Here is a 25,058-nt window from a genome sequence, read left to right on the forward strand (position 1 = left end):
AAATACTTCTAAGTGGCTGGGGTGAAAAGGGAAAGGGAAGGAATGAGAGGAAACCATGGTAGGTTGTGGGATACTTGGAAAGTAATGGGCACACAGTGAACAATCCAGACTCGATAGAATTGATCAATTTGTGAGCCAAGGATGTTTTGTAGGCAGCAGACTTCAAGGATGCTTTGCTTGTGGACACATATTTAGCTAACGGTAGTAAGAGCATTCCAGATGCCTTTAGAAGGCCTTGAACAGAATAAACAAGAAGACAAAAAAAGAAAGATGCCAATTAGAACACAGGTGTGCATTCCACGATAAAGGGAACTTGGCAAAGAACCTCAATTCCACAGCTTATCTTGACCAATTAGACTGAGACAAGTTTCGCATGTTTTAGTTAATACAACCAATTATGCCTTATGTTTATGCGCATGTACAGCGTTGTTATAACCAATCACTAGGTGTAACTAGGCGCGTGGACAGCTCATGCTAACCAATCTCTAATTTGCTTATGCGTGAACAGTAACTAGAATGAACATATAAACTGAGCTATCTTGGCAATAAAGTGGCATCTGCTTGATCATATTGATTGTGTGCAGTGTCCGTGACTTCCGCGTCAACAGTAGGTCAAATTGTCCTTTGAGTAGACAGAGCATTATTAATCGTTGGTAGTTTTGGTAAAGAACATTAAGCCTGAAATAAACAGCCCCAGCACGTGACTTGTAAAGAGAGATGATGAACACGCAGGTGTTAACTTGCTTTTCCGCAGCAAGTCAGGAACTCTCCTGTTTTCAGTGTCTCCATACTTGACTAAATAAACCTGTGTCTTTAGATCATTTGGAAAAACACGTTTGTATTCTTTGCACCATCCAATGTAAGTTTCTTGAGGAAACCTAAGGCAGAGGACAAGAAGGAAAAGGATAATGGGGGCACTTCTAAGTTTGAAGACACTCGTATTTTAGTGAAAGAGAAGAAAATGACGTGCAGTGCAGTTTCTGAAAAGCACCAGTGGGCTACAAGCAATGCTGTAAGGCTGAACATCATGCTTATGACTACACCCCACATACTGATTTTGGTGCCATCCAAAGGATTATCCACAATCACATAGATTAGTGGGGCTTAAAAGGAATTAATGGATTTTATAATGTTTTTGTACTCATCCTTCATTCAATTCAGTTAATGTGAAACGTTATCCCATTGCTGACCTCCAACTAACTGTCTGCAGCTATGGGTCACTTTCAGTTTGCATTTTAGTTATTTGCAAAGCTGTATAAACTTTAGGTGTTTTTTGCTAGTAATAAAAGGTCCAAATCTGCTTCATCTGGAAAGTCTTCTCAAACAGGCAGGCTCAGTTATTTTAGTTTATCATACATTAAATTAATATAATACAGTTTACACAAACTTCATGTAAAAATTATGCAGTATTTCAAATTATGCTAGTCTCAATTTAACAGCACCTTGAAGACTATAAACTTCATCACAAGCACTTTTCCCACATCTATAACATCACTTTATCTTGAGTTACAAAACACAGAGTATCTTTTTTTTTTTTTTCCCTTCACAAGCCTTTCACTGAGAACATAACAGGAAAATTAAAAAAGTCACTCATCTGTAAATACTGGTTCTTAAATCGGCTTGTAGGATTCCAGACTAAACTTCTTAATTAAAAATATACGTCTATAGATCCTTCTAGAGTGACGCAGGTTGGGAGGGCTTGTAAAGCAATAGCGAGCAAAAGCATTAGCTTCCCTTCATCTCGGTTTGCATCCTGCCTGGGCATCTGCCCCTCAGAAAGGAGAGCTCACGGTCAGGCAGCTACGTGAACAGCCACCACCTGAGCCAGCTCCTTACCACAGCTTACAGGTGTTCCCTCCTGCCTTCCTTTTCACCTTCCCCAAAACAGACATCCATCCCCTCTCAAGTCACCCTGCTTTCTTTTTCCAGCTCAGTCCTCTGAAGACTGTTGCTGAGATCTTTCCACATTTTCCTCCAGCTCCCGCGTCTTTTTGAATGGACACTTAGTGGCAGTCACCCGTGTCTCCGATTCTGCCTTGTTCTCACTGTCTTCTCCTACTTCCCCTCTCTGAGAGCCTTTAAATTAATTTCTATAAACTCTAGCTCTTGCCATGAGAGGTACTGCTGTCCGGGGAGCATGGGTGGGGAGGCTTCTCCCTCTCACTCCCTTGGCAAGTGTGCAAGAGAGTCATTAGCCAGGCTTGAGGAGGTCAGTCTGCTCAGCTGCATCAGACCATTGTGCCCCAGGCTGCCATGGAAACGATGGCCAAAACCAGGACTCGGGCATATTTTATTCAGCAGACTGTTTGCATTTTGCACCTTTTCTGTCCATAAGGCTGGTTGCTAATGCAACCTTGCTAGCTTCAGAGCAGTTTGAGGGGAACATCTGTTCTGCTCTTCCAACCTCTCTCCTAAAGACAGGCACCGAACTGCAGAGCAGCTGCCATACTCACACACATGCACACACACAGCATCCTACTATTGATTACTGCTACTATTCATTACTGCTAATATTGAATAAGTGGTTGGATTAGATGTTAACAGGTAAACAAGAGATTACTTTTTTCCCCAGAAAACCAGAAACAGCATGCCACTTCAGACCCAAAAACTGCATCCAACCTGATAACAAGCAGGAACCAGCATGCTGAGGTCTAATTGGAAAGCTGGTAAAATACTCAGGACAGGTTGCTGCCGAGTCACATGAGAAGCTTGTATAAAGTTTCCATCAGGGACTATGACTATACGTTTGCTTTCTTACTTTCTCCATGATAGCTCTAAGTTGAGACTTTATTAATACATTGAATCTATGTTCTCCTGCCAAAAGATGTTGACAGTGTAAAAATTGAATGATTTCAACAATTTTCTGAAAATGCTAACATTCAACAGCTTTCACATCTTTCACATCTTTTCTCACTTTTTATTTCCCTAGTATCTCATTGAAGTGCCTTACATTTCATGATCATGCAAAATTTTGATTACTATTATGAGTAAAACCTTTAAGTATTGAATGCTGAGCATGAACTATTGGAAGGACTTCACTTTCCATTTCTTCCTAACAAAGTTGTATACATAGTGGACTGAGGAGGAGGAAAATGTGGAAATGCTTTACTAATTTAACAATGTTTTTTGTTCAAGGTCCACCGATATAGACTGGTGTTACTCAATTCAGGAACCAGCTCCCCAGGCAAGCTCTTCCCCAAAATAGTTTAAAGGAGAGGGAAAAAAGTACTAGAAGAGTCCTACCCTCTTTCTTTACTTTCTTTTAAATTAAGTGACTACATAACCTTAATAACATAGGTTTGTTCTCCTTTCCTTAATCTCTCCGTCCTCTATTGTCACCTCTTCCGCTGCAACTTGCCAAAAATTAAATTCTAAGCTTTTCAACACACACTTGACAAACACTAGCTGCACTTGTTGTGCACTGAAATAACAAAAGCCATTAGCAAACAGTTATTGTCATCAAATTTTTAGTGGAACACTTACACACAAGGATTGAGATGCACATCAATCAACTTTAACATCTGCGACAGTTGACTATTTGCCCCCTCAGAAATGTTCAGTAACAGGAGGACATTGGCAGCAAGTACTCCATTTAGCAGCTATGGAAAACCATAGGTTGTGTCAACCTGGATTTACTGAAGTGGGCAACAAACACAGCTGCGTAACCATCTGTAGAAGCAGGGCTTCTCCTTGAATCAAGCAGGTTGATTTCTGCACTTGAATTTGTCTTTCTGACTACAGTTATATACTAAGTTGGAGAGTTTAGCTGCAACTTTTAATAGGACAATGTTATTTAAAATGCTCTTTTGACATAAAATTAAATGTGATAAACCCATGCCAACATCAAACAGGAAAGGCAAAGACCAAAACAAAGAAAACAACTTCCTTAGGTTTACCACTGTTTCTTCTGCAATTCCTTTTTAATCAACAGGTCTTACTGGCATCTTCAGCTATCTTACAGAGGTTTTGTGTCATTTAATGAATAATGCAGCTTATTATTACCCCAAAAGCTGAAATACTGAAGTGATAGCTTTTGTCAAACTCTGAGGTACTAGAAAATTGTTGACTTCCAGGAAAAGAAAGGAGCTTCTAAGGTTTGTTGGTGGTTTGTTTTTTGCTGGTGGTTTTTTTTTTTTTTTTTTTTTCATTTTTTGCTCCCTTGTTTCTGCTGCTACATGTTTTCTTCATCTATGGAGGGAACTTTGTTTTTATAAGTAGATATTGTCCCCCAGGTGCACTTGAGTTGCTAGTTCTCTCCCAAATAAATGAGGATATTTGCAGTTCCATCCTGTAAGGCAATTCAGACAAATCAATACTAGAGGTGCAATTCTCATTGTGCAATTCTACCTACTCACAATATTGCTTATGAATGTGCACATACATAGGTACACAAGGCCATGGCAATCCACAGCTCTTCAAACTAATATGCACTTTTACTTTTTTTAATGCTTTCATGAATAGCTCGTTTTTCCCTGCACAACCATGCACCTTCTATCGTCTTCTGTTAAACAAAACCAACTGGTATTCCCTGAAGGAATAAGTATAAAAAAAATATTTTTAGACTTTTCTAATCAATTTTCCTTCTGACTACAATAGTTGTTAGTCTTGTACTAAGATTACTCTGTCCCCCACCAGACTCAGAAGTGAGACACGGTGGATGCCTTCCCATGTTAACTAGCTGTTCTTTGGGGAGGAGGCAACAAAACAACAAAAAGGACTCCCATGGCTGCAAGATCCCCTTGATTTTCAGAGCTGAACAATGCATTCTGTTAAAGCCTCCAGAGATAATCCCCTTGAGATGAAATTTAAGTAAGCATTCATTTTCCTTTTTATTAAAAGGCTTAAGGAAAAGCCAGGGTGTCTGTAGCAGTTGCCTTGACCATTTCAGTCTGTGTAAATGCACCTTTATTTTCCAGCCTTACAGGTTGCTTATATTTGAGCAAGCAGCTGAGAAAGCTTTTTTTTTTTTTCTTAAACAGGGCTTTCTTTTATCCTTGAGGGAGGAGGAAAACAGTATGAATATAAAGAAGGCAGGCTAGGAAGGGGAGAATAAAAGGGAATGAGATCCTACTTGCTTGCTGCATCAGCCTTCCACAGAAACAGAGTACCAACACCTCACAGCTAATGTCTAAGAACTACGTCAAATGAGTAAGCTCATAGAAGAGCCTTATTTTGAAAATCTAGATTCACTTCCCATTTCTGTGGCTTGAATGACTCACAACAATGTACTTATGTAGTTATAATGCAGAGAACATCCAACAGAATTTTAAACCAGTTTGGGATGAGAATAACTTTCACACAGAATACACTTTCTTTTTTTATATAAGTCTATCACTTAGCTTGCAGAGGCTTATTTCAAACAACATCAAGCAATGGATTGAGAAGAGCAGAAGAATGATCACTTTGAAAAGAAATACATGTTAAGATGTTGGTAGGTTTTTTAGTGTGGCAGTTTTTCAGAAGTGAGAAGTGTAGTGCAGCATAATAGGGAGGGGAATAAATAATCTAGCACAGAAAAAAAAAAAAAAAACACAACACCAAGGCAAGTCCAAAGTCAAAAGAAAGAGATAAGCAGAAAGCCACGATAAAGTCCACTCATTGTTCCCTTGTTATTTAACTACAACAGTCAGAAAAGTGTGTGTGTGTGTGTGTAGGGGAAATACATTGTATAATCATATGGCTCCTGCTACAGTTTACTTCTCTGAAAGCAGAGCTGAGGAATACCTGAATCCCGAGAGCTGTGAGCAAAGTAAGAAACTTCAAAATAAAATTTTATGGTAAAAGAAGAGAAAGCTAACCACAGCTCAAGCTAAAGACATGTATTGTATTTCTTTGATAACATTTCCACTTGTCTACTGGATTCTAGTATTGTAATGTAGAAAAGCACTGGCAATCCTTTTTAAGACTCACTTCCTTGTGAGATGGGCATTAAGAGGTATTACGATTTACTTTTCCCTCAACAGTGCCTACTTCCCTTTAAGTTTTAAGGGCTGCATAAACATTCCCGATTTCAATCCAATAATGAAAAAATAAAGTAAGACAGACACACTTGTAACCTTCTGTTGCCTAATCCTAATGTGCACCCCAGCCCACAGACTTTTTGGAGATCTTGTCGAGCATGATCTGATACCTACACGAAAGGGGCTTCACTCTTTGCTCTGGGAATGGTACCACTCTCACCAACCTGTGAGCAGAGCTGAAGGGAAATAATTTCCTGTGGAAAAGAATTCAGTTTGCAATTGGCTAAAAAGCTGTTTTTCTTTTAAGTATGTCATGGTGGGCTGACTTCACTCTAGTCAAAGGCTGAAACACTGTAATTAAAACCCAATTTTATTAAGGGGGGGGGGCAGATTAAACAAAAAATGTATGGTCTGTGCTGCAAATCTTATTTAACTATCACTAGGAATTCAGATGAGAAAGGGTGCATCCTGGATTAGAGCTAGTAAAAGAACAGTCTCTCATTTCTTTTATACCCTCCACCCCAGTCTTGCCCTTCAGGGACTGTTTGTCTGACACAGGTCTTCCTAAGGAACTTACTGTTTGCACTTGGCCCAAGGAACAACCCCATGACTTCCATACAGAGCATCACTTGATATCTAATGCGGACCTCACAGCCACATCTTACCATTCCTCACCTCTGAAGGTATCTTTTGGAAACTAGTCCAGTCTTAGAAATATGGCACATAATACTTTCTTAAAAAGAAAGTACTAAATCCTGTTTTATATGGTAGGTTACAAATGCACTGTCAGTAACAATTTCTAGTGGTTTTGATGGAATATTACTCTGCTTGGTACAGGAAACCAGTTAGAGATGAAATACAGACATGCCCATCAGGGACCTGAAAATGAAGATATATCTCAGAGTTACTTTTTCAGGTTAAACTAGGCAGTGCTGAGCTGATACAACTGCTAGTAAGAAATAGGTAAGGTATTTCTACACCTACACAACTAGAGTGTGGATTTATTACTCTCGAGTAACCATGGTCTATATGCTTACAATTCCCCCAAGACTCACCCAGTTTGGTAGCCTGCATCAAGCTTGAAACAGGTGAGAAAAACCCCAAGCAAAGGAAGAGAGAGAGTTATGCCTGCATGGTATCTGGAAATGTGCAGGAAGGTACCTTCTTTGCATGACTCATACCTTCCTTTACGGAGTAGCACCAGAAGTCATTGAGAAAAGATTTGTACCAAGCTTGCAGTTTTTACTTCCTGAGAGTTTGAGAGCTGAATACTCGCATGTTTCTCCCTTTTAAAAATAATTTCTGAAGGTCAGCAGTGACTGCTGGAAGAAGATGCTGCATCACCCTGGAAAACTACAAAAAAGATGGAACATGTCTGTGCTAATACCTACTGGACTCAGTATGGCAAGCAAAAAAATACAGCTGGATGTGCAGAACTACCTGCTACGCAGACACTTGATACTCATATTCAAGGGTATGCAATTAAAGAAATGGAAGACGACATGAATTAAAGTGAAAAGGCAAAGACAGAGATCACACTGGCAAAAGTGGGAGAAAATTTAACTTGGCCAGAATGACATTCAGAATACTGGAGCAGCTACAAACAGGAAGGATGACTTGTGCCTGCAGCAGAAGGTGCACAGCATGCGCGCTTTGCTGTTAGCTACAGTGCCGAATCTTGGATATAGACAAAACAAATGGGAAGTCACTTGAAAACAAGGCAAAGAATGCAGGGATGATTCCAGAGGACAGGCGACAACTTGAGTATTTAGCAAAGAAAGAGGTTAAAGTCACTTCGGTGAAGAAAAAGGAGTTCCACTTTTCAAAACTGCATCCTTTGGATGTAATGCAAGGAGAAGGTGCAATAGACTTGACAGAAAAATCTCCATGCTTAGCCATTAACTTTTCCTGGAGGGGAAACACATGAAAAAATTGGTAGTTTAAGATGCCTTAGATTCAGCAGAGGAGTGAAGTTTCTCCTTAAAGCAAAGCCCAGAGAAACAATTTTTCCAAAATAGTCTACATCTTAAGACAAGCAAAAAGGTAGTTAAGGAGTCAAGTTTCACCTGTCTTTGTAGAAAGGCTTTAGTACTGAACCATGGCAAGAGAAAGTTGTTTGGATTTTGACAGAAACATTTTGCCAAAGCAGGAATCCTACAACATCTCTGTGTTCACTGCGCACCAAAGGAGTAACTATTCCGCAACAGCAACACATAGCAAGGCTGAGCCTTACAATATTCAGAGGACCTGACTTTGAATGCATTTTGGAGGATGCTGCTTACATTGTTTTCCCAAATTTCACCTAGGGAAGAGATATGAAAAAGTAAATAGGAAGTTGAGAAGAAGGGGAAAACTTTAAAACAACAAGAACTACTCTTTCACACTTTTGCCTGTAAGTCTCATTTCAGAAAAGTACGACCACCACAAGCTAAAAGTTAAGGATATTGTGGCCCAGGATGCAGAAACATTCAACCAAAATAACAGAACAAAAAGCTAGCAATCAAGTACTCTTACTTGCAGCCCACTATCCTAATCCTTGCTTCTCATTTGGGTTTCCACAAGCCTTATAAAAAAATAGGTGAACTTAACATTGCTTTATTGCAAGACCAGCGATTATTTTACTGTTTGTACATCTCAAAATTTCTGGGTAAGCACAAAGGCATCTAGGGTATCTAAGGCTCTGAGCCTTCAGGCACATTGCCAACTACTCTGAGTGGACATAGTTGCTGTTAAAAATTTCAACAGTAGTTACACTGGACTCGCAATTTGGCAGAAGTAGCCATACTGCTGCACCACAGTTACAGACCGTACTCAAAGGATAAACCTGCATGGTTTATTTTATTTTTTAATTTCTGTATGTTCACATTCTTCTCCTGCAAACTTTATTTAGCTTACATCTAGTAACATGTATACTTAAATTTTAAGTGCTGATGTGCAACATGACTATGCTTAAATACCTTGCAGTAGTTGAAGTTCCTTCTCTTCTTCCCTCCCCAGCCTGTCCCAGTTTATCCAACAAGTCCCAGGAGTATCAGTACAGATTACAGTACAAATTTAGGTCCATTTCTGATGGCTGTACAGAACTAGGTATAACCAAAGAGATAGCTAAAGGAATACATGAACTTTAAGAATAAAAAGAAAAAAGTTGACGCCTCTGCAAGAGTAGTTCTGTGGCTTGTACAGTCTACTCTTCTGTACTCTTAATACAGCATTAAGAGGCTAAAGTATTGAAATGCTTACATATGTTGTACCAAGTACCATCATATTCATGAAGGACTTTCTGGCATCCCAGCAAAAGGATCAGGAAAGAATCTGGGCCATTAACTCATAGCCAGTGACAAGTCGGATATTGCAGCTCTGAAGCTTTTATGCCATAAACCTTATCATACACAACCACCATTGAATTAGAATAGAGTATAATCCTAAAGTTAAAAAAAAGAAAACTAGTAGAGGAGGCAGCACAAGTAAAAGGGCTCAAAGACAATTGAGAACTTTTATACTATCCTGGCATTAATAAACCTATAAATCTATTTTCATGTGAATTCATAATTCACTGAACTATGCTATTAGCAGTTTATTGCTTTCTAAAACTGAAGATTATTTGCTAAAGAAGATCAAGATAAAGAAAGAGAGATCAAGTATAACAGACCAAAGCTTTGAAAGAAATATGTCAGAAAGTCAGCCAGGAAATGGAACAGCAATAAATTAAAGAAGGAGGAAAAAAAAAAAAAAAAAGGCACATTACTAACTGCTATTCAAGATACCTGCGAAGGAAATGGTGGTGCTGGAAGGAAATGAACTTGCTCACACAAGTTACTCATTAATTGTTTCTGAAGCTGATAACTCATTCTCCCCTCTAATCATGAGCTTTGCAGTTCAGTAAAGGATAAATAATCTGAATGACAACGGTGCCCAAAGCACTTACAGGTACATTCCCTAACAGACAGCTTTCCATGCAGGTAAAAGTACCTGTTTGGAACCACTGAGCATCAAGCCATTGGGAGAACGCTCTGATTTTCAGAACAAGAAACTGATACTTATCATCACAAGGTCTAGTTAAAACAAAGGATCTAGCATACTACCTGTGCAGAAAAGAAGAACTGACTAAAGCCAACACTATGAACACAGAGTGCTGCCAGAACTCATCAAGAAATATGCACTCCCTTGAAGGCATGAGCACAGCTAGGCAAAAAACTGTCTCAAGAAAAATCACTCAATGGATCAGAAAGCTAAAACCCCTAAAAAAACAATCATAATTTTTGAATCAAAAATCTATATTTCCTTAAAAGTTACAGCTTTAGAGAGGAGATTATATATTTCAAGCATCTTTCACATAAACATCACTTTCTGCCTCAGACTCCTCTACCAGGGCTGCAGATTTCCCAATCATTCGAAGATGATTTTTCTACTACGAGTTTCCAAGACATAATACATTTTGCTTTTTTGAGAGGCAATACAAATACAGTGTACATGTTAAGCTCAGATGACAGGCTACAGAAATAATTAAGTGCAGGATAAGCAGGAATAATGTACCTCAATTATTTCAGACTCGCTTTGTCCCCACAAAGGCTGCTGAGCTACTAACTCTTTGCACACAAACTCCACTCCCCTGTGTCACGTTTCCACAGTGAGCGCAGAAGCCCCACAGAGTATGGAGATGACTCCAGTCTGACTCAGTTTCCTGAAAGCCAAGCCTGAGCGTTTCCCGATGCGAAGTCCTGCTCCTTCACCGTGCTCCTTTCAATCGACTCCTCATCATAAGTTCCCACTAGCTCTCAGTGAAGCATTACGGGAGTGGACAGTGTGGCACTGCTCAGCAAAAAGAGAATTCAGGGGTGCATCAAAAGCTAGGGCATGTACAGCGCACAGCCAAGCTACAGGAACAGCCATCCTTAACAGCGTATGGATTGCTATTACCTCTGGCCTTTGTATCCACGGGAGCTACACAGGGGGATAGCCCTTTATGCTATAGGGCTATTCTAAAAGCGCTGTGACAGGTGCAGAATTAGGCCCAATGCACTGCAGGCAAAAGATACCAGCTATGCTGAACTCTGTGCAGCCTCCTCTGCAACAAATCAGGTCTCCAGCATTATGTACCACATCAGCTAGAGTGTGGTGCAAAAGCTGCAATAACTTGTCCTGAAGATCACCACGCTTCAGAGTCATTAATAGAAACAAAACACAAAAGCTTCTCTTTACAGAAAGCCACTTATCCTCTCACAAGAAAAAACCCCAACAACTATAGAAAGTATGGAGAAAGTAGACTTGATACAAAAGCAATGTCACCTGTTTTCCAGAGATACGTCCAGGAATTACAGTACAGCTACACTTGACAAGAGCACTGTGTCATGGCTACTAAGAAATCACATTCCCATTGTTCTAACATACCAAAACTGAGTAAACTGGGGAGGAAAACAGTTCTTGTGCAATAGTTTCCTGAGCCCTGTACTTTCACCTGATATCACACACAGGTATTTGGAAGATCCTTTCAGAAGGCAATTACATGCCCACCACAGGCTTGGGGATAATTTCCTCCAATTGTGCAGCTGAGCAGACAGAGCACATGAGCCCTTTTCAGACTGCTAATTCCTCAGCTCTTACATGTTTCTTTTATTTGAGATTCAAAGCATATTCATAGCAGTAAGCCTCAAACAGCATCAATTTTGCTTTAAAAAGCAATAACACATCCATCTTCCTGCACCTTTGCTAGTAAAAGTTAACTAGTCTGTGCCCTCAGGGGCATGCGGCAGGCAGTAGGGCACAGCCAGGAGTCAGCCGCTCAGAGAGCTCCTTTCCCAAACTCAGAAAAGATTGGTTTTTTAAAGGGTTTACAACACACTAGCATTTGCCCCAACACACTGAGTACAGGAACATATTTGAAGCCCTGAGGTATTCCCAAATGCCAGTAGCAAGATCCTGGAGAACAAAGCACCACCACTTGCCTCCAGCCAAAAGAAAAAGATATTTCAGGTGAGGACTCTCAGGAACTAACAGTGGATTAGTCATACGATCTCTAAGAGACACTGTGCGATGTCAAGCAATGTGTGAAATGAGAAACGTGTCAGAAAAGGAGAAGGGGGAGAGAAAGCTGTGATATACCATACCTCTCCTCATGAATTTTAATTTTTGTTTGACTGCACATTTCACGAAATAACTGTACAGTACAAAGATCTGCACAATACTAGAAAGACTCACATAAGAGTGAAGCCTTGCACTTTCTGCACACTCGGCACCAGGCCCTTGGGCAGGAGTTGTTACAGCAACTAGTCATCAAAGATCTTACTACTCTCCCGCACTCCAGGGAAGATGTCACCCCTGTGCAAGAAGGATTTGGGGAGAACATCTCATTCTAACATACATCGACATAAGACCAAGGTTAGTGTATATAAGCGTGTGACACCACACACAATTATTTTCTGTTGATTTTCTTTTGTTTAATGTTACAATGGTGTTTCGGGTAGTCTTCCTCTTTACCTATCAGTTCTTTAAAAACGATAATAAATTGCAAGACATGCTTAATAGACATACTAGGCTAGCTATAGCAAGGAAATTCCCATCAATTTTACAAAGGTTAGTGTCAAAATCCCCATTCCTTTCTTCAGCCCCAGTCAGCGCTTCTTCCCATCTTGGAGTCCCAGCCAGCATTCCTCAGTCAGACCGTATTCCACAGCCTTCCCAGTCCTACCAAAATGAGAGCCTGTTGGTGAAACACTATAGACACATAAGCTTTAGGAGACAGATCAAGCGGTCCTTCGTCCTCAGCCAGGGAGGCACAAGCGCCGTCCGCTGAGAGCACGCCCACATCCCCACGCAGCAAGGTCCCACTCTCACCAGCATCTCCCCCAGCACTCCCAGGAAGGTGATGGTGGGTCATGGCCAGGTGAGATGCCTTGTGGAGCGGGGCAAGGCAGGCAATGGGCAGCGGCACAGCCCGAGCTCCACTGCAGGCAAAGAACACGGAGTGGTTGCAACACGCTGAAAGCAGAGATCTCCTGGTAGCAGTTACAGTCCCCAGGGCGTTTTCTTGGCCAAAACAATACAACTTTTCTCAAAGTGCTACCAAGGTCTGTCTCACACTTCGTCAACGCTTATCGAAGCGTTAAGACAGTATTAGGCTCCACATGAGCATTTTATAGGAGGTCAACAGGTACATCTAGGAGGTGGGAATTTGCTGTCACTTCCACAGGTCCTCCTGCACCACTGTCAGGTTTGTTTGTTTGTGTGGTTGGGGGGGGGGGTGGGGGGGGTGGTTAGTTTGAGTTTTTGTTTTTTTGTTTTTTTTTTTTTTTTTTTTACTTGTTTCTCTGTTTTTCAAAACAGGGGGAAGAAGGAAGCCTGTAGGTAAATTGCTAGTAAAGAGCCATGGATCAGCCCCATTCAGCATTTGGGCTCAGGAAAATACAGCTGCTATTTTACTTCCTTAATTCATATCAGAAATTCAGGGAGTTTTCACATTACATATAAAGCTGTTGCACATAACTACTGCTATTCTATCCAAACCTCTCATTAGTAGCATTGTGACAGTTTAAAAGCAACCCAGTTTTCCTCCACTTCAAGTACAGGAATAAAAAGTTCCCTGTCCATATGTAATCCCTATTGTGTCTAGACCTTGAAATGATTGCCATATCACACGTACCAAATGACATGCCAACACAACTCCACCCAGGCTGCACTGACGCACATTCACCACACAAAACAAATTCTCAGATTGGGCTTAATCTTCATTTGCATCACACCTGCAATCCAGTTACACAACCCATGGATAACGGTAGCTGTCCCACTGACATAGTAGAGGTGTGCGTAGTAGACATTTTTGGGTTGTGCTCACAGAACTGGGCATGGCATTGCTCAAGACACTCAAGTTCGGGGTGGGGGGGGTGTGTGAAGACACAGTCCCCCAACAGCTGAATTGCATTCTCCCTCAGTATTGTGGCTCCCACACCACCTCCATGAGCACCACCTCCTGTTGAATCTGCTGACATATACCCATCACAGAATTATGCTTCAGTTGCTCCTATTTCTGCCAAATCAGATCTATTTAGACTGAAGTTTTCCATGCCAGAAGACTGCCTCAAGCTCAATTCTTTTGCAAACTTTCAAGCTTGACTGGTTCAGCTATTTCTGAGAATAAGGTGAGAAAAAAATATGTATGTTGCTTAGCTCAAAAACAAACCCTTCCCCACTTACCCCAAATAAAACAACTCCTTTACAACCCTGACACCAATACAGAGGGCATAAATATGTACAAGTCTTGTTTGCATGGGGAAAGAACAGAATATAATCCTTTAAGTGTAAAGATTAGCTCCTAGTGTAATTTTGAAAGTTGTCATCAAGAAATTTAAGTTCAGGAGTGCTTTATATTCAACCTTAATACTCCTTTTATATGGGGATACAACTTTGTGGTATGTATATTATATATCTTATATTATACATGTATATTATTTGTCTTTATATTAGTTGTATATATGTATATTATATGTATTATAATACACAACTATAACCATTGCTAAACTCAGAATTTTAAAAGCCTTTGCCTTGACCTAAGGAAAGTTCCCTCTTTTTTTGCAAGCAGTCCACTTCATTCCATGTTGACACTTACCAAAAACTGAACACAGTACTTCAGCTACAGGAAACACACATTCAAAAGCATGCTAGTCTTGTTAATGTCTCATGAATCTTAGGAGACTTGCATGCTTTAGAAAGCTTCCCCTGCAATCTTTCAAAACAGACTACCAACAAAACACACAGTTGCATCCTCTGCCACTCAGTGCAGTAATAACATGGGAGCCAAAAGCTCAAAGAGCCCTAATTCCTGCCAGTGTCATGCAGGCAGGTCCAAGATGTACCTTCTGAAACTGCAGCAGGTAAGTCTTTTTAAACTACCAGGAATGACCAAGGGTGAGAGGCCTAGACTGCTCCTGCTTGCAACTTTTCCTTTTAAACCCAGCCAGAAATAACACTCAGTTGTTTCTTCTTTCCTCTCCTCAGAAAATTGGTGTTTTCAAGAGTTCATTTGACAGTGGTTTCTCTGTATGCAATCACTTGCTCAAAGGGCCATGCCTAGCCACTACCTGTTCTGGACTTCAGGGATCTAGATTATTATAAATAATTGCATACTTTCTAGCACACAATTTTCAGCAAGGTTCCTTGTAAAGACATCTATGGACTTGCAGTTAATACTGCATGTTCAAAAGATCAGTTATTTCTTAACACCAGTTTAGAGCTGGAAGACAATACAGCATCGGGGTCAACTCTAGGCATAAGCAAAGCAGGTGGTTGGCTAGAGAAACACGGATATATGTGGCAAAACAGCCTTCCTCCCTGCACTATCTTACCTATACCACAGCCCCAGAGAGAGGCAGAAGGATGTTGCTGCCAAGTGCAGGGTAGGGATCACAGGGCAGCAGCTAGCCCCACACATGCAGAAGCGACAAACAGAGGTCACTCCAGCCTGCCCCATCCCTTGAGTCCCCCCCCAGCAGCTGCAGCAGTAACACAAGGCCGGCTTTCCGGAGCTCTGCCCCTGACCCGGTGTCCCAGCTCCAACCTGTTCTCCTCCCCTTGCCATGTGGGGAAGACGCCCGGCTTGACTAGCCTCAGGTCTTTGTACCTGCAGTCACCCGTCGTCCTCATACCCGGTCAGCAGCTTTGCTGGCTCCAGACCACAACAGCTCTGCTTAACAGTCTGAGGCAGCATAGGCTGAAAATAACAGAAAGACTCCTTTCCCATACCTGGCTTCAACAGCATCCCTACAACTGCCAAGCTGAAGTAATTTTGCTTTTCTATCTTAGTCTTCACAATAGTAAAATGAAGGTTCATTAGCATTTACTTAGGAGACAAAGCAATGTCAACAGTGGTCATGATGGGCCAACATCATACGCGAAATCAAAGCCCTCACGAACCAAGCACCGAGGTCTTTGCAGACTGAGCCAAGGAGGCTGGCTCCAGCTGGCAACTGAGCCAACCTGAACCTTCTCTGTGCCAGATATAGGAAAAACCCTCCATGTATACGCACACACACACCTATTAGTAGATGTTATGCATTTGTGTGGTGCGGGGTATTTTTTGGTAGTGGGGAAGGGTCTGCAGGGCCAGCTCCTGTGAGAAGCTGCTAGAAGCTTCCCCGGCTCCATGTTGGACCTGCCGCTGGCCGGCCAAGCCCATCAGTGACGGTGGTAGCGCCTCTGGGAGAACGTACTTGAGAAAGGAAACCTGCAGTTTGTAGGGGGATTGGAACGTGAGAGGAACCCCTCTGCGGATACCGAGGTCAGTGAAGAAGGAGGGGGAGGAGGTGCGCCAGAGGAGGGGATGCCCCCGCAGCCCGTGGTGAGACGGCAGGCTGTCCCCCCCCAGCCCATGGAGGGGAGCAGGGGAGCGGAGGCCCTCAAGATGGTCGTGACTCCTTGGGAAAGCTGGCGCTGGAGCAGTGTGTGACGGAAGATCGGCCCGCGGAAAGGACCCACGCCAGGGAAGTTCAGGAAGAACTGAAGCCCGCAGAAAGGACTGATGTTGGAGAAGTTCATGGAGGACCATCTCCCGTGGGAGGGACCCCATGCTGGAGCAGGGGAAGAGTGTGAGGAGTCCTCCCCCTGAGGAGGAAGGAGCAGCAGAGACAAGGTGTGAGGAACTGACCCCAACTGCCATTCCCTGTTCCCCTGTGCTGCTGGAGGGGAGGAGGTGGAGAGAACCGGGAGTGGGGTTGAGCCAGGAAGGAGGGAGGGGTGGGGGGAAGGTGTTCTAAGGTTTGGGTTTACTTCCCATTATCCTTGTTTTGATTGGTAGTAAATTAAATTGATTTTGTTTCTTCCCCAAGTTGAGCCTGTCTTTTGCCCATGACCATGAGTGGTGAGTGATCCCTCCCTGTCCTTATCTCAACCCACAAGCATTTCTTTATATTTTCTCCTCATCCCACTGTGGCCTGGGGGCGGGGGGGGGGGCGGGGGGGCAGTGAGCAAGCGGCTGTGTGGTGCTTTGTTGCTGGCTGGGCTGAAACTACGACAGCAGGTTATTTAGAAAACAAAACACAAGAGAAACCCCACATACTCATTCAAAACAGGTCCACAAGTGAATTCTCATGCCTTCCACACTCTCTGACATATTTGAAGAGGACTATCCCCACCTTTCTCTAACAACGTCCCAGCCATGACAGAACCAGACTACTTGCGAGATCAGGCACATTTCAATGCCTTAACACACAGGCCCTGCAATATTCATGTACTAATAGACAAGTCAGTTAAACACCACTAAAATTCCCCGTGCTCCTGAGGGCTGACCCTATACCGATCAACGTCATCACCAAGGACAGGAACCGTGACACTGAATATTACAAGAGGTGTGTGTGCATGGGGGGAGATGACTTGAAAACCCTTCTGTTCTGAAGGGTTCCAGCCCCCTACCCATACTGGACAGGTAGCATCACCAAGATACAGCAGTCCCTCAACTCAACAAGCTGCCTAGGTTCCTCAGAACACAATAGACAACAAGCATGCATATGACAAAGAAAGCTAATCTTATAGACATCTGTATGAAATATATTGCTTTATATAAAATATGAAAAAATCAGAAACATCATAAAGATCACTAAATACCTTGCCCATATGTATGACTTGCGTATGTGTGAATGTACAGAAAGACTTCTAAGAGGTCTGCACTGTCAGATTCCTTTGGTGCTATGTATCTTTTCATTCTGCTCTCCTTTGTATCAGTGACTCAGCCATACGTTCTCCCTAAGGACAGAAACGTCTCTTGGTGGCAATGGGGAAGAGGCAGAGACATTTATCACAAGCTATAACAGAGCAATATTCTGCCAATACTGCAGTCATAACCAAATTGTTTTTCACAACACTGAAAATAATTAAAGATCCTCCCTTTTAAAGGTACAAAGAACATACGCATTTCCATAAATCACGCAATCAGCATTTACAGCACCAGATCCCTATAAGAGGGCATCAGCTGAAGTCTTAATTTGTTTTGCTTAACTGCTTTTCTCCTATTAGGAGAGATTGCATCTTGCTCTTAAACAGTGAAACTCTAAATTACCCATTTTTAATAAAACCTATTTTTCTCTGCCAGAATGCCATTCAAAGCAAAATTTTTTTCCACTAGCTTTTTATTTTCCTGCTGACTCAATTACTGAGTTATAGTTTACTACAAGCAGTGATTTTCATATCCATTCCTTAAATCAAACAGCTTATGTGATGTTGAACTTTCTACGCATACGCATTTTGTAAAGCATCCTAATTCAGTGTTGTTATGCTACAGGAGGAACACCTCTCTCTGCCTTTGCAGTATCGTTTCAGACAAAGCTTTCAGGAGAAACTGAGTTGCACAGGTAAATTTACATGGAAGAACACTTGCACACATTAAGCGGCTGTCCTTTCTTTGAAAGACGACAGTTCTTTTGAAGTTCAGTAGGCAACAAGGTTGGTAAATGTACTGTTATCAACTAATTTTTGCTGGTCCTGAAAAAAAGTTGTTTTAGGAACCACTGAATAATACTGTGAGCTTGAAACACAACATGCCAGTTTTCAGTCACTCTCCAGGGCAAAGTCATATTTTCAACATAGCCATTAAAGTCTTAACTCTGAAACCACCCCTCAATGTACATAAAAAGAATCATTCACTTGCCTAAGAGCTGCTGGTCCCTACACAAACAGTAAGCTGAGTAACATCTGATAAGATGTTCGGCTGCTGCTTCAGCACATAATATTGAAGAGTAAGCTCTGAAGGAGACGTTCACTGCAATAATCAAATTCAATGTCGTTCTTCAGTAGATATTTTTCCCCAGGAAATACAGTAAGGTCTGATCTACTTAATTATTTTAAAGAACTTGTCAATTTGGAGCATTCTTTTGTATGCAAAATTACAAGCATGTTCTTTTAGCTACTTAATTGCACCAATATCTGAACAATATTCAGGTAAGCTAGCCATCAGGTAGACCACTGTAAAGTTATATTCACAAAAGAAAGAAGGGAGCTATGGGTCCTTTTCAAAACTTGCTTCAAAAAGGTATTGCTGTGACAGTGGCCACATAAGTAAAGGAAGAAATCATTAGCTGAACTCTGTATCTGACTATCACAGAAAAAAACGCCAAAAAATATCCACTAATTCTTCCCAGCCACCGTTCAAGGACATAGTTTACCTAATTCATCTCCCAGTTATTAGAGATTACTTTTTTCTTTTTCTAACCACAGCACTGCCTGCTCACATGCAACAGTCATTAAGAAGGGAAACAGAATTCTCAACACTAACTAGCTATGGTATAATCAGGTAGTCTGGGATCACAGAGGCTATTGATTCCTGTGACTTAAATCAAAGCACAAGACCAGTCTGAGTCACGCTTCTGTCCTAATATGATCATGCACTCACTTGAGTCCAGGGTATGCGCGCGTAAGCAGAGGGCAGAATCTAGCCACTTTTTCCTCTAGAAAAAAACCTCTACAAACTGAACCAGCATATAACTCTTAAAAGGACTGCAGATATTTTCACCAATTTTGTTTCACATGCTACCACAAATAAAAACATAGTTTGTTGCAAATACTCCATCCACCTCCAGAGAAACAACATGAACCATCAACACAGGCAAGTATGGGAATCCTATTCCCCTATCCCCTGTTGTGTGGCACCATACAGACACATCTTTTTATGAGACACTAACTTGCTATGGTACTCCCAAGACTAGCAATGACCTGCTGTTATTTCCATGTTAAATTATGCTCATCACCACCTTGGTTGCACCCACCTTCACTTTATCACTTCAAACCAGTAGCTCAAACACATTTTCAGCAGCTACATTAAAATCAAATCTAGCATAATTCATCTTACTCTTGCACTTTAACCCACATTAATCAATTGGGTGCTTTCAGTCCTATATGCAGAAGTGTAACAGTAAATCCACAGCTGTTATTATATCCCAGTGGAATTATGAACATTTGATCAGATATTGCCAGCAGTAAGGAGTATATACTCTAGCAAAAGGGAAAGTTCTTTTCAGTTGACATAAGAAACCCCAAAAGGACAGTTCAACAGCATAACTGTGATGTCAACATTTAAATGCTGGAAACTTACTCCAGAGTAAGAGGTACAACCAACCATCTGCATCTGTGAAGGTGCCAAAAATCAGTTAACTATGTGCCAGATTCTAACTCGCACTGAAATGGAACTGTCTTTTCCTGTACCCCTTCAAAACTGTTTTAGTTCGAATACAACCAAGATGAATATTTTATTTTGAAGCAGCATATTACAAATACCAGTATGAAATCCCATACATGTGAAATTATACCGCATGGTGAAAATGCAAAACTCCAACTGACTACGACAGAGAGCGGTGCACTAAAATTGAAATGCTCTACAGAATAAACAGACTGCGCTTCTGATCAACCACTAATAAACTGTGTGTGTGAACAGCTAAGATGAGAAGGAGGGGGAGCAAAAAAACCAGCATATATACGTATATTTTCATAACCTACAGGATATGTTGCCAAAACAGGATCCAGAGATAATGCAGACAAGAATGCTATTTCAGATAGCTAATTACCACGGCACTCAATCCTTAGCTAGGTATAGTGCTTAATAGAAAAATATGATCTAGGGGTGGTTTTAAACAGAGTTCTACCTGAAAGTATAATATGTTTTTTATTAGATGTCTCCATATCTCTACTGAGTTACATGGGTATATTTGAAAACAGAGTACAAATATAAAGCCTACATGTAAAATATATGCACATCATCTTTTAATATCAACTGTTTTTTTAAATAAGCACCAGTCAACGAGCAGCATTCTCTCTCTTACACTGCAAAAAAACTTAGAGAGCACTAAAATTGCTTGACAGATTCAGAATATACGGTGCTACTGAGTCAAGGAGCAACGTTAAAAGGCAGCATAACACAACTGGGTGACAGAACCCGAAAACTGCAGCTGTAATCAAACTAACCCACGTAGCATGCTGCTCGAGTACGGTTTTGATGCTTTACATCGTATCCCAAACCACAAGCCAAGAATAACATTACATAGAGAAAACAGTTTGAGGCATCTCGGCGCAAAGAAATCACAAGGCTAACTGCACAACAACAATGCAATTGTCAAAATTTGTCATCAACCTAATTAAAGCAAGCAAAGCAGCAAGCAAAAAAGCATTTTACCTTCTTAAGGAAAAATTTCTGTAATTTCTTGTGAGGCAGCTTTATCATCTTTTTTTTAGCATTCAGGATACGGGTCAGACACCGCAAGTACTTGAACCATTCCGCAGGGGTTTGACACCTTTCCTCTTCTCTATTAACTCACTGCAGCCAGCTTAGCTCAACGCGTCACCAGACGCCAGCCCAGCAACAGATTAAAAGGCAAGAGCTAGGCTGGATCTCATCTTTGACTCAAACGAGGAAGCTATATACAGACACTCCAGCTCCAGCCAAAGCCTATAGCCGTGTTGTCAGCGCGAGGAAGAAGAGAACAGGTATGAGGTCTGCATCTCTCCCTAGAAAACCTGCTAGCTGTGTTGTCAGCACAAGGAGAAAGAGAACAGGTATGAGGTCTGCATCTCTCTCTAGAAAACCTGCAAAGTTAAAAAAGGTGCTTATCCAGAGGCAAGAATTTACAGGAGAATGAGAGAGGTACTGAGATGCTCACTATCTTGCTGATCCTTTCAAACCCCGTGCTACAGAAGAAACTCATTCAACATTCAGGACTCTGAAACCTGCCCAGCATTGCCTGCTGAGCGCAGTTTGCCACCACGCACCTGTTAATTGTGCACATTGGATGTGACTCAGCCAAGCACAGGAAAGAGCCTGTCGTTTACATTTTCTTTAAATCACTTGGGGACTTATTTCCTTTGAATAGTTTTTAGAAAAATCTCTATGAAGAAAGAGATTACACACGGAGATATTTATAGAGCGTACCAATGCTGAGCTTGACTCAACGTCATAGGAACCAGAGATCACGGGCATTGCTGCTTTCCCTTTGGGAATCTGCAAGCGAAGTTCAGCTCCAGCGCTGGAAGGACAGGGCTCAGCAGCACACAGCGATGCTGTATCTCCTGGGTGCCTGGTGTTCTAAACCAGCAAAGTGCTGTAGGACAACCTGATCTGAAACACAGTGTGCACTCCCAGCTATGCCAAGGGGATAACCCCTATATTTAAGAACAGAGCACACACCGAAGCAGATAGTTGAATCAGTTTAAAATCACTTCGTGATCAAGCTACCTGCCTGACCAGTACTGTAGTGCTTGAAGAGTTAATGTGTGTGAGGATACACAGAAATGTATTATGAGGGGAATTTCTTCAAAACACTAAGTGTCAGTCACTCTCAAATCTCCATCTCCTGTTTTTATACTATAAATATTATTTCACACAAGCTGCAGCTGAAAAAAAGACCCTCAAATCTGTAATAGTCAATCTCTACCTGTATCATGTTTCTGCTATTTGCATCATTCCCTTACCACAAGAGCCATGTTTGTTCCTCTGCCTTCTTGCTGTCCTGTTCTTCAATAATTTAAGTACCACAAACGCTCTCAAATGTCACTGCAAAGTTCCACTCCTATGGAGGCACACATACTTAACCTCCAGCAAGTGGCAAGGTCTAGGGTGAGCCAAGGAAACTGGACATTTGAAGTTAAGCACATACTTAGCTGCAGAGGTTTGTATTTAAGGGAGGACCAAACATGACAGGCAAATCACAGCTGCAGCAAAGCACAGAACCAAATTCTGAGAACTGATGCCACTATGCACCGATGAGGAAGTCCAAGTCCTACCAAAAAGGCACATGGACAACGCCACAGAACAGAAACGCAAGCTGTGTCAAAGTAATGGCTGTGAGAAAAATACAGACCCAGGACAGCCACTGAGATAAACCAACAGCTGAAGGTAAGCAGTAGACCTGGTGAAAGTATTTAAAAGATATTCTGGCCATCAGGTGTTCAGCCTGATGGTGGAGAACTGCAGATAAGTTTTCTGTGAAGCATCCTGCACCAGGAGGATATCTATCAAGAGAATGCCAAGAAGATGATTCCAAGTCCCATTTCAAGAAATAGTTCCAAAACTGGCAGCTGGGGAACCCGAGCAGTGAGACAGGGGCTATTTCTTTGGTGAGTTATATGCTTGAAGCCTTTGGGTACAATTTTGATAAAAGACAAAAAGAACATTTCTTAGAAGACTCCCACTGTGCACTGTGTAAGGTGGAGAAAAATCAAAGACACCTGTAAAAACAGGATGGCGAAAACACCATAGAAACCGTCTACATACATACAGCAGGAATATAAATTGCAACCCTGGTATCTTTCTCAAGAGTTTCTGCTATAAAAGGGCAAGCTTGGTTTTAAAACTTGGAGCCCTTCAAGTTATACAGTTAAAAAAACCCTGCAATTTTAGGGTATGCATTACCAAGAAGCATATTGCTTCTAATTTAAAACTCACAATTCTTACTCCAGTTCACCAGGATTTGCGTCATTTCTTAGTATTTTGACTTCCACCTAGGAGCTTACCAGAGTCAAACAGCATTGACTTAGAATTTCAGTTCTTCATACTGTAATTATTTGGCTGCATTTTCATTTCCACACTGACATCCATAAAGGATGCAAGGTTTTCCTCAATATACACAAACTAAAATACTTTGAAGAGACTCTTAAAAAAAACTGAAGACTGACTTCCTTTGAGATAATGTCATCATCCCAGTCTCTGGATTCACCTAGTTCTTTAAAGTGCAGTTCAAGCTGAACAATTAGATTTAAGCTGGAAGTACCATAAAGACATTCTTTTATGCCTTCTAATATATAACCAGGTTTTGGAAAATAGCTGCATTACAGAAAAGGTAAAGATAGACTTTCAGTTATAATTCTGAATTTCTGCGGGGGGGTGGTGGGGGGGGGGGTGGTGTGGTTTTGGTTGTTGTTTTTTGTTTTAAATCAAGAAGAACATCGAGGACTGAAGACACCCCTTAGCATTATTTTTAGGTATTTATGTATGTCTGAATACATTCTGAATTCTGTCATGGTTACTATGGTAGATAATTGCTTTTTGTTAAATGTGACAGTCAACAGACCTAACACATACAGTTTCTGCTTATTCACAACCCTTTCAGCTAAACGCAACATTTAACAAACAAGTCCTTCAAACTCCACATGCATAACATCTTTACATCTGGACACCGCTACTTGCCCTTTTCGAGTCTGTATGATGTTTTATGCTATACAGGCTTGCTTGAGCAATTATATGAAAGATGCTTCATTCACTGATGAATGCTTACCTCATCTTTCCGACCTAACCAATAGGAGAAACACCACATTTTTTTAATTAAGTATTTTTTATTTTTGTTTATGAACTACACAGTTCTTAGCAGGCCTGCTCCCATCTAATACTAACTCTCATGGGAAAGATGGCATTAGCATCCCAAGAGAAGCTAACTAGCCATAAGCAATGTTTGCAAGACTGAAAAAGGAATAAAGTATTCCATGACTGTATTTAGTTTTGCATATATAGCATCTATTACAGTATTTTATATTAAAAACAAATATAGCTCAGATTTGTCTTTAAGTATAGTGTTATTCTTCACTAGAGCCAATATTAAAGAGTTCCATACAAAGGTAGGTGGTGCTACAGATATCCTTTTCTATGCCTATTTCAGTTACCTTTCTACTTTCCTTTGGTAACTCAAATCTGAAAAGATAAAACACCTTCCTGCTTTAACTCACACAGGTAAAAAGGAAGTGTGAGAGGAAGCACAATTTGAAAAAATAATGTTAAACTATTTTATTAGTAATTCTAACTGAATGTTGGTCCCTGTATCTGACAGTTCTCCATTCTCCCTCCTGTTTTGATTTATGAATTCACAAACTTACAAAATGCCAGAAGAATTACATAATACAAGACAGTTTCTTCCCTGGTTAGCTGACCCCTTGCAAAAATTAGTCGACAAATCAGTAAATATTGGATCAAATCCAGCAGTATTTGTTTGTGCTTAGAAATGGGACTCTGAATAAGATTATCTTGGACACCCTAAACAATAAATGTTACCTCTAAGAGCAGCAGCTTCTAACACACAACTTCTGGTAACTGCACATCTATACTGGGAACATAACGCTCCAGCCCCCATTCTCAAAGGGAAGGTC

General features: G+C 41.2%; 1 protein-coding gene across 2 annotated transcripts in view; it reads right to left on the reverse strand.

Annotated features, from left to right (window-relative positions):
* The window catches only part of RPS6KA2 (ribosomal protein S6 kinase A2), a 326,295-nt gene that overhangs the window by 264,511 nt on the left and 36,726 nt on the right, over positions 1–25,058 (reverse strand). Inside the window, exon 1 of one of the 2 annotated variants that reach the window (XM_052784882.1) lies at positions 21,103–21,221. The exons of the other annotated variant lie outside the window; for it this stretch is intronic. Coding sequence (XP_052640842.1) covers positions 21,103–21,150 — 48 coding nt within the window. The 5' untranslated portion in view covers positions 21,151–21,221. Of the gene's footprint in view, positions 1–21,102; positions 21,222–25,058 lie in introns of those variants that run through there. 2 annotated transcript variants of the gene reach the window in all.

Source organism: Harpia harpyja, chromosome 4 (assembly GCF_026419915.1).
Source record: "Harpia harpyja isolate bHarHar1 chromosome 4, bHarHar1 primary haplotype, whole genome shotgun sequence".
Lineage (NCBI taxonomy): Eukaryota > Metazoa > Chordata > Aves > Accipitriformes > Accipitridae > Harpia > Harpia harpyja.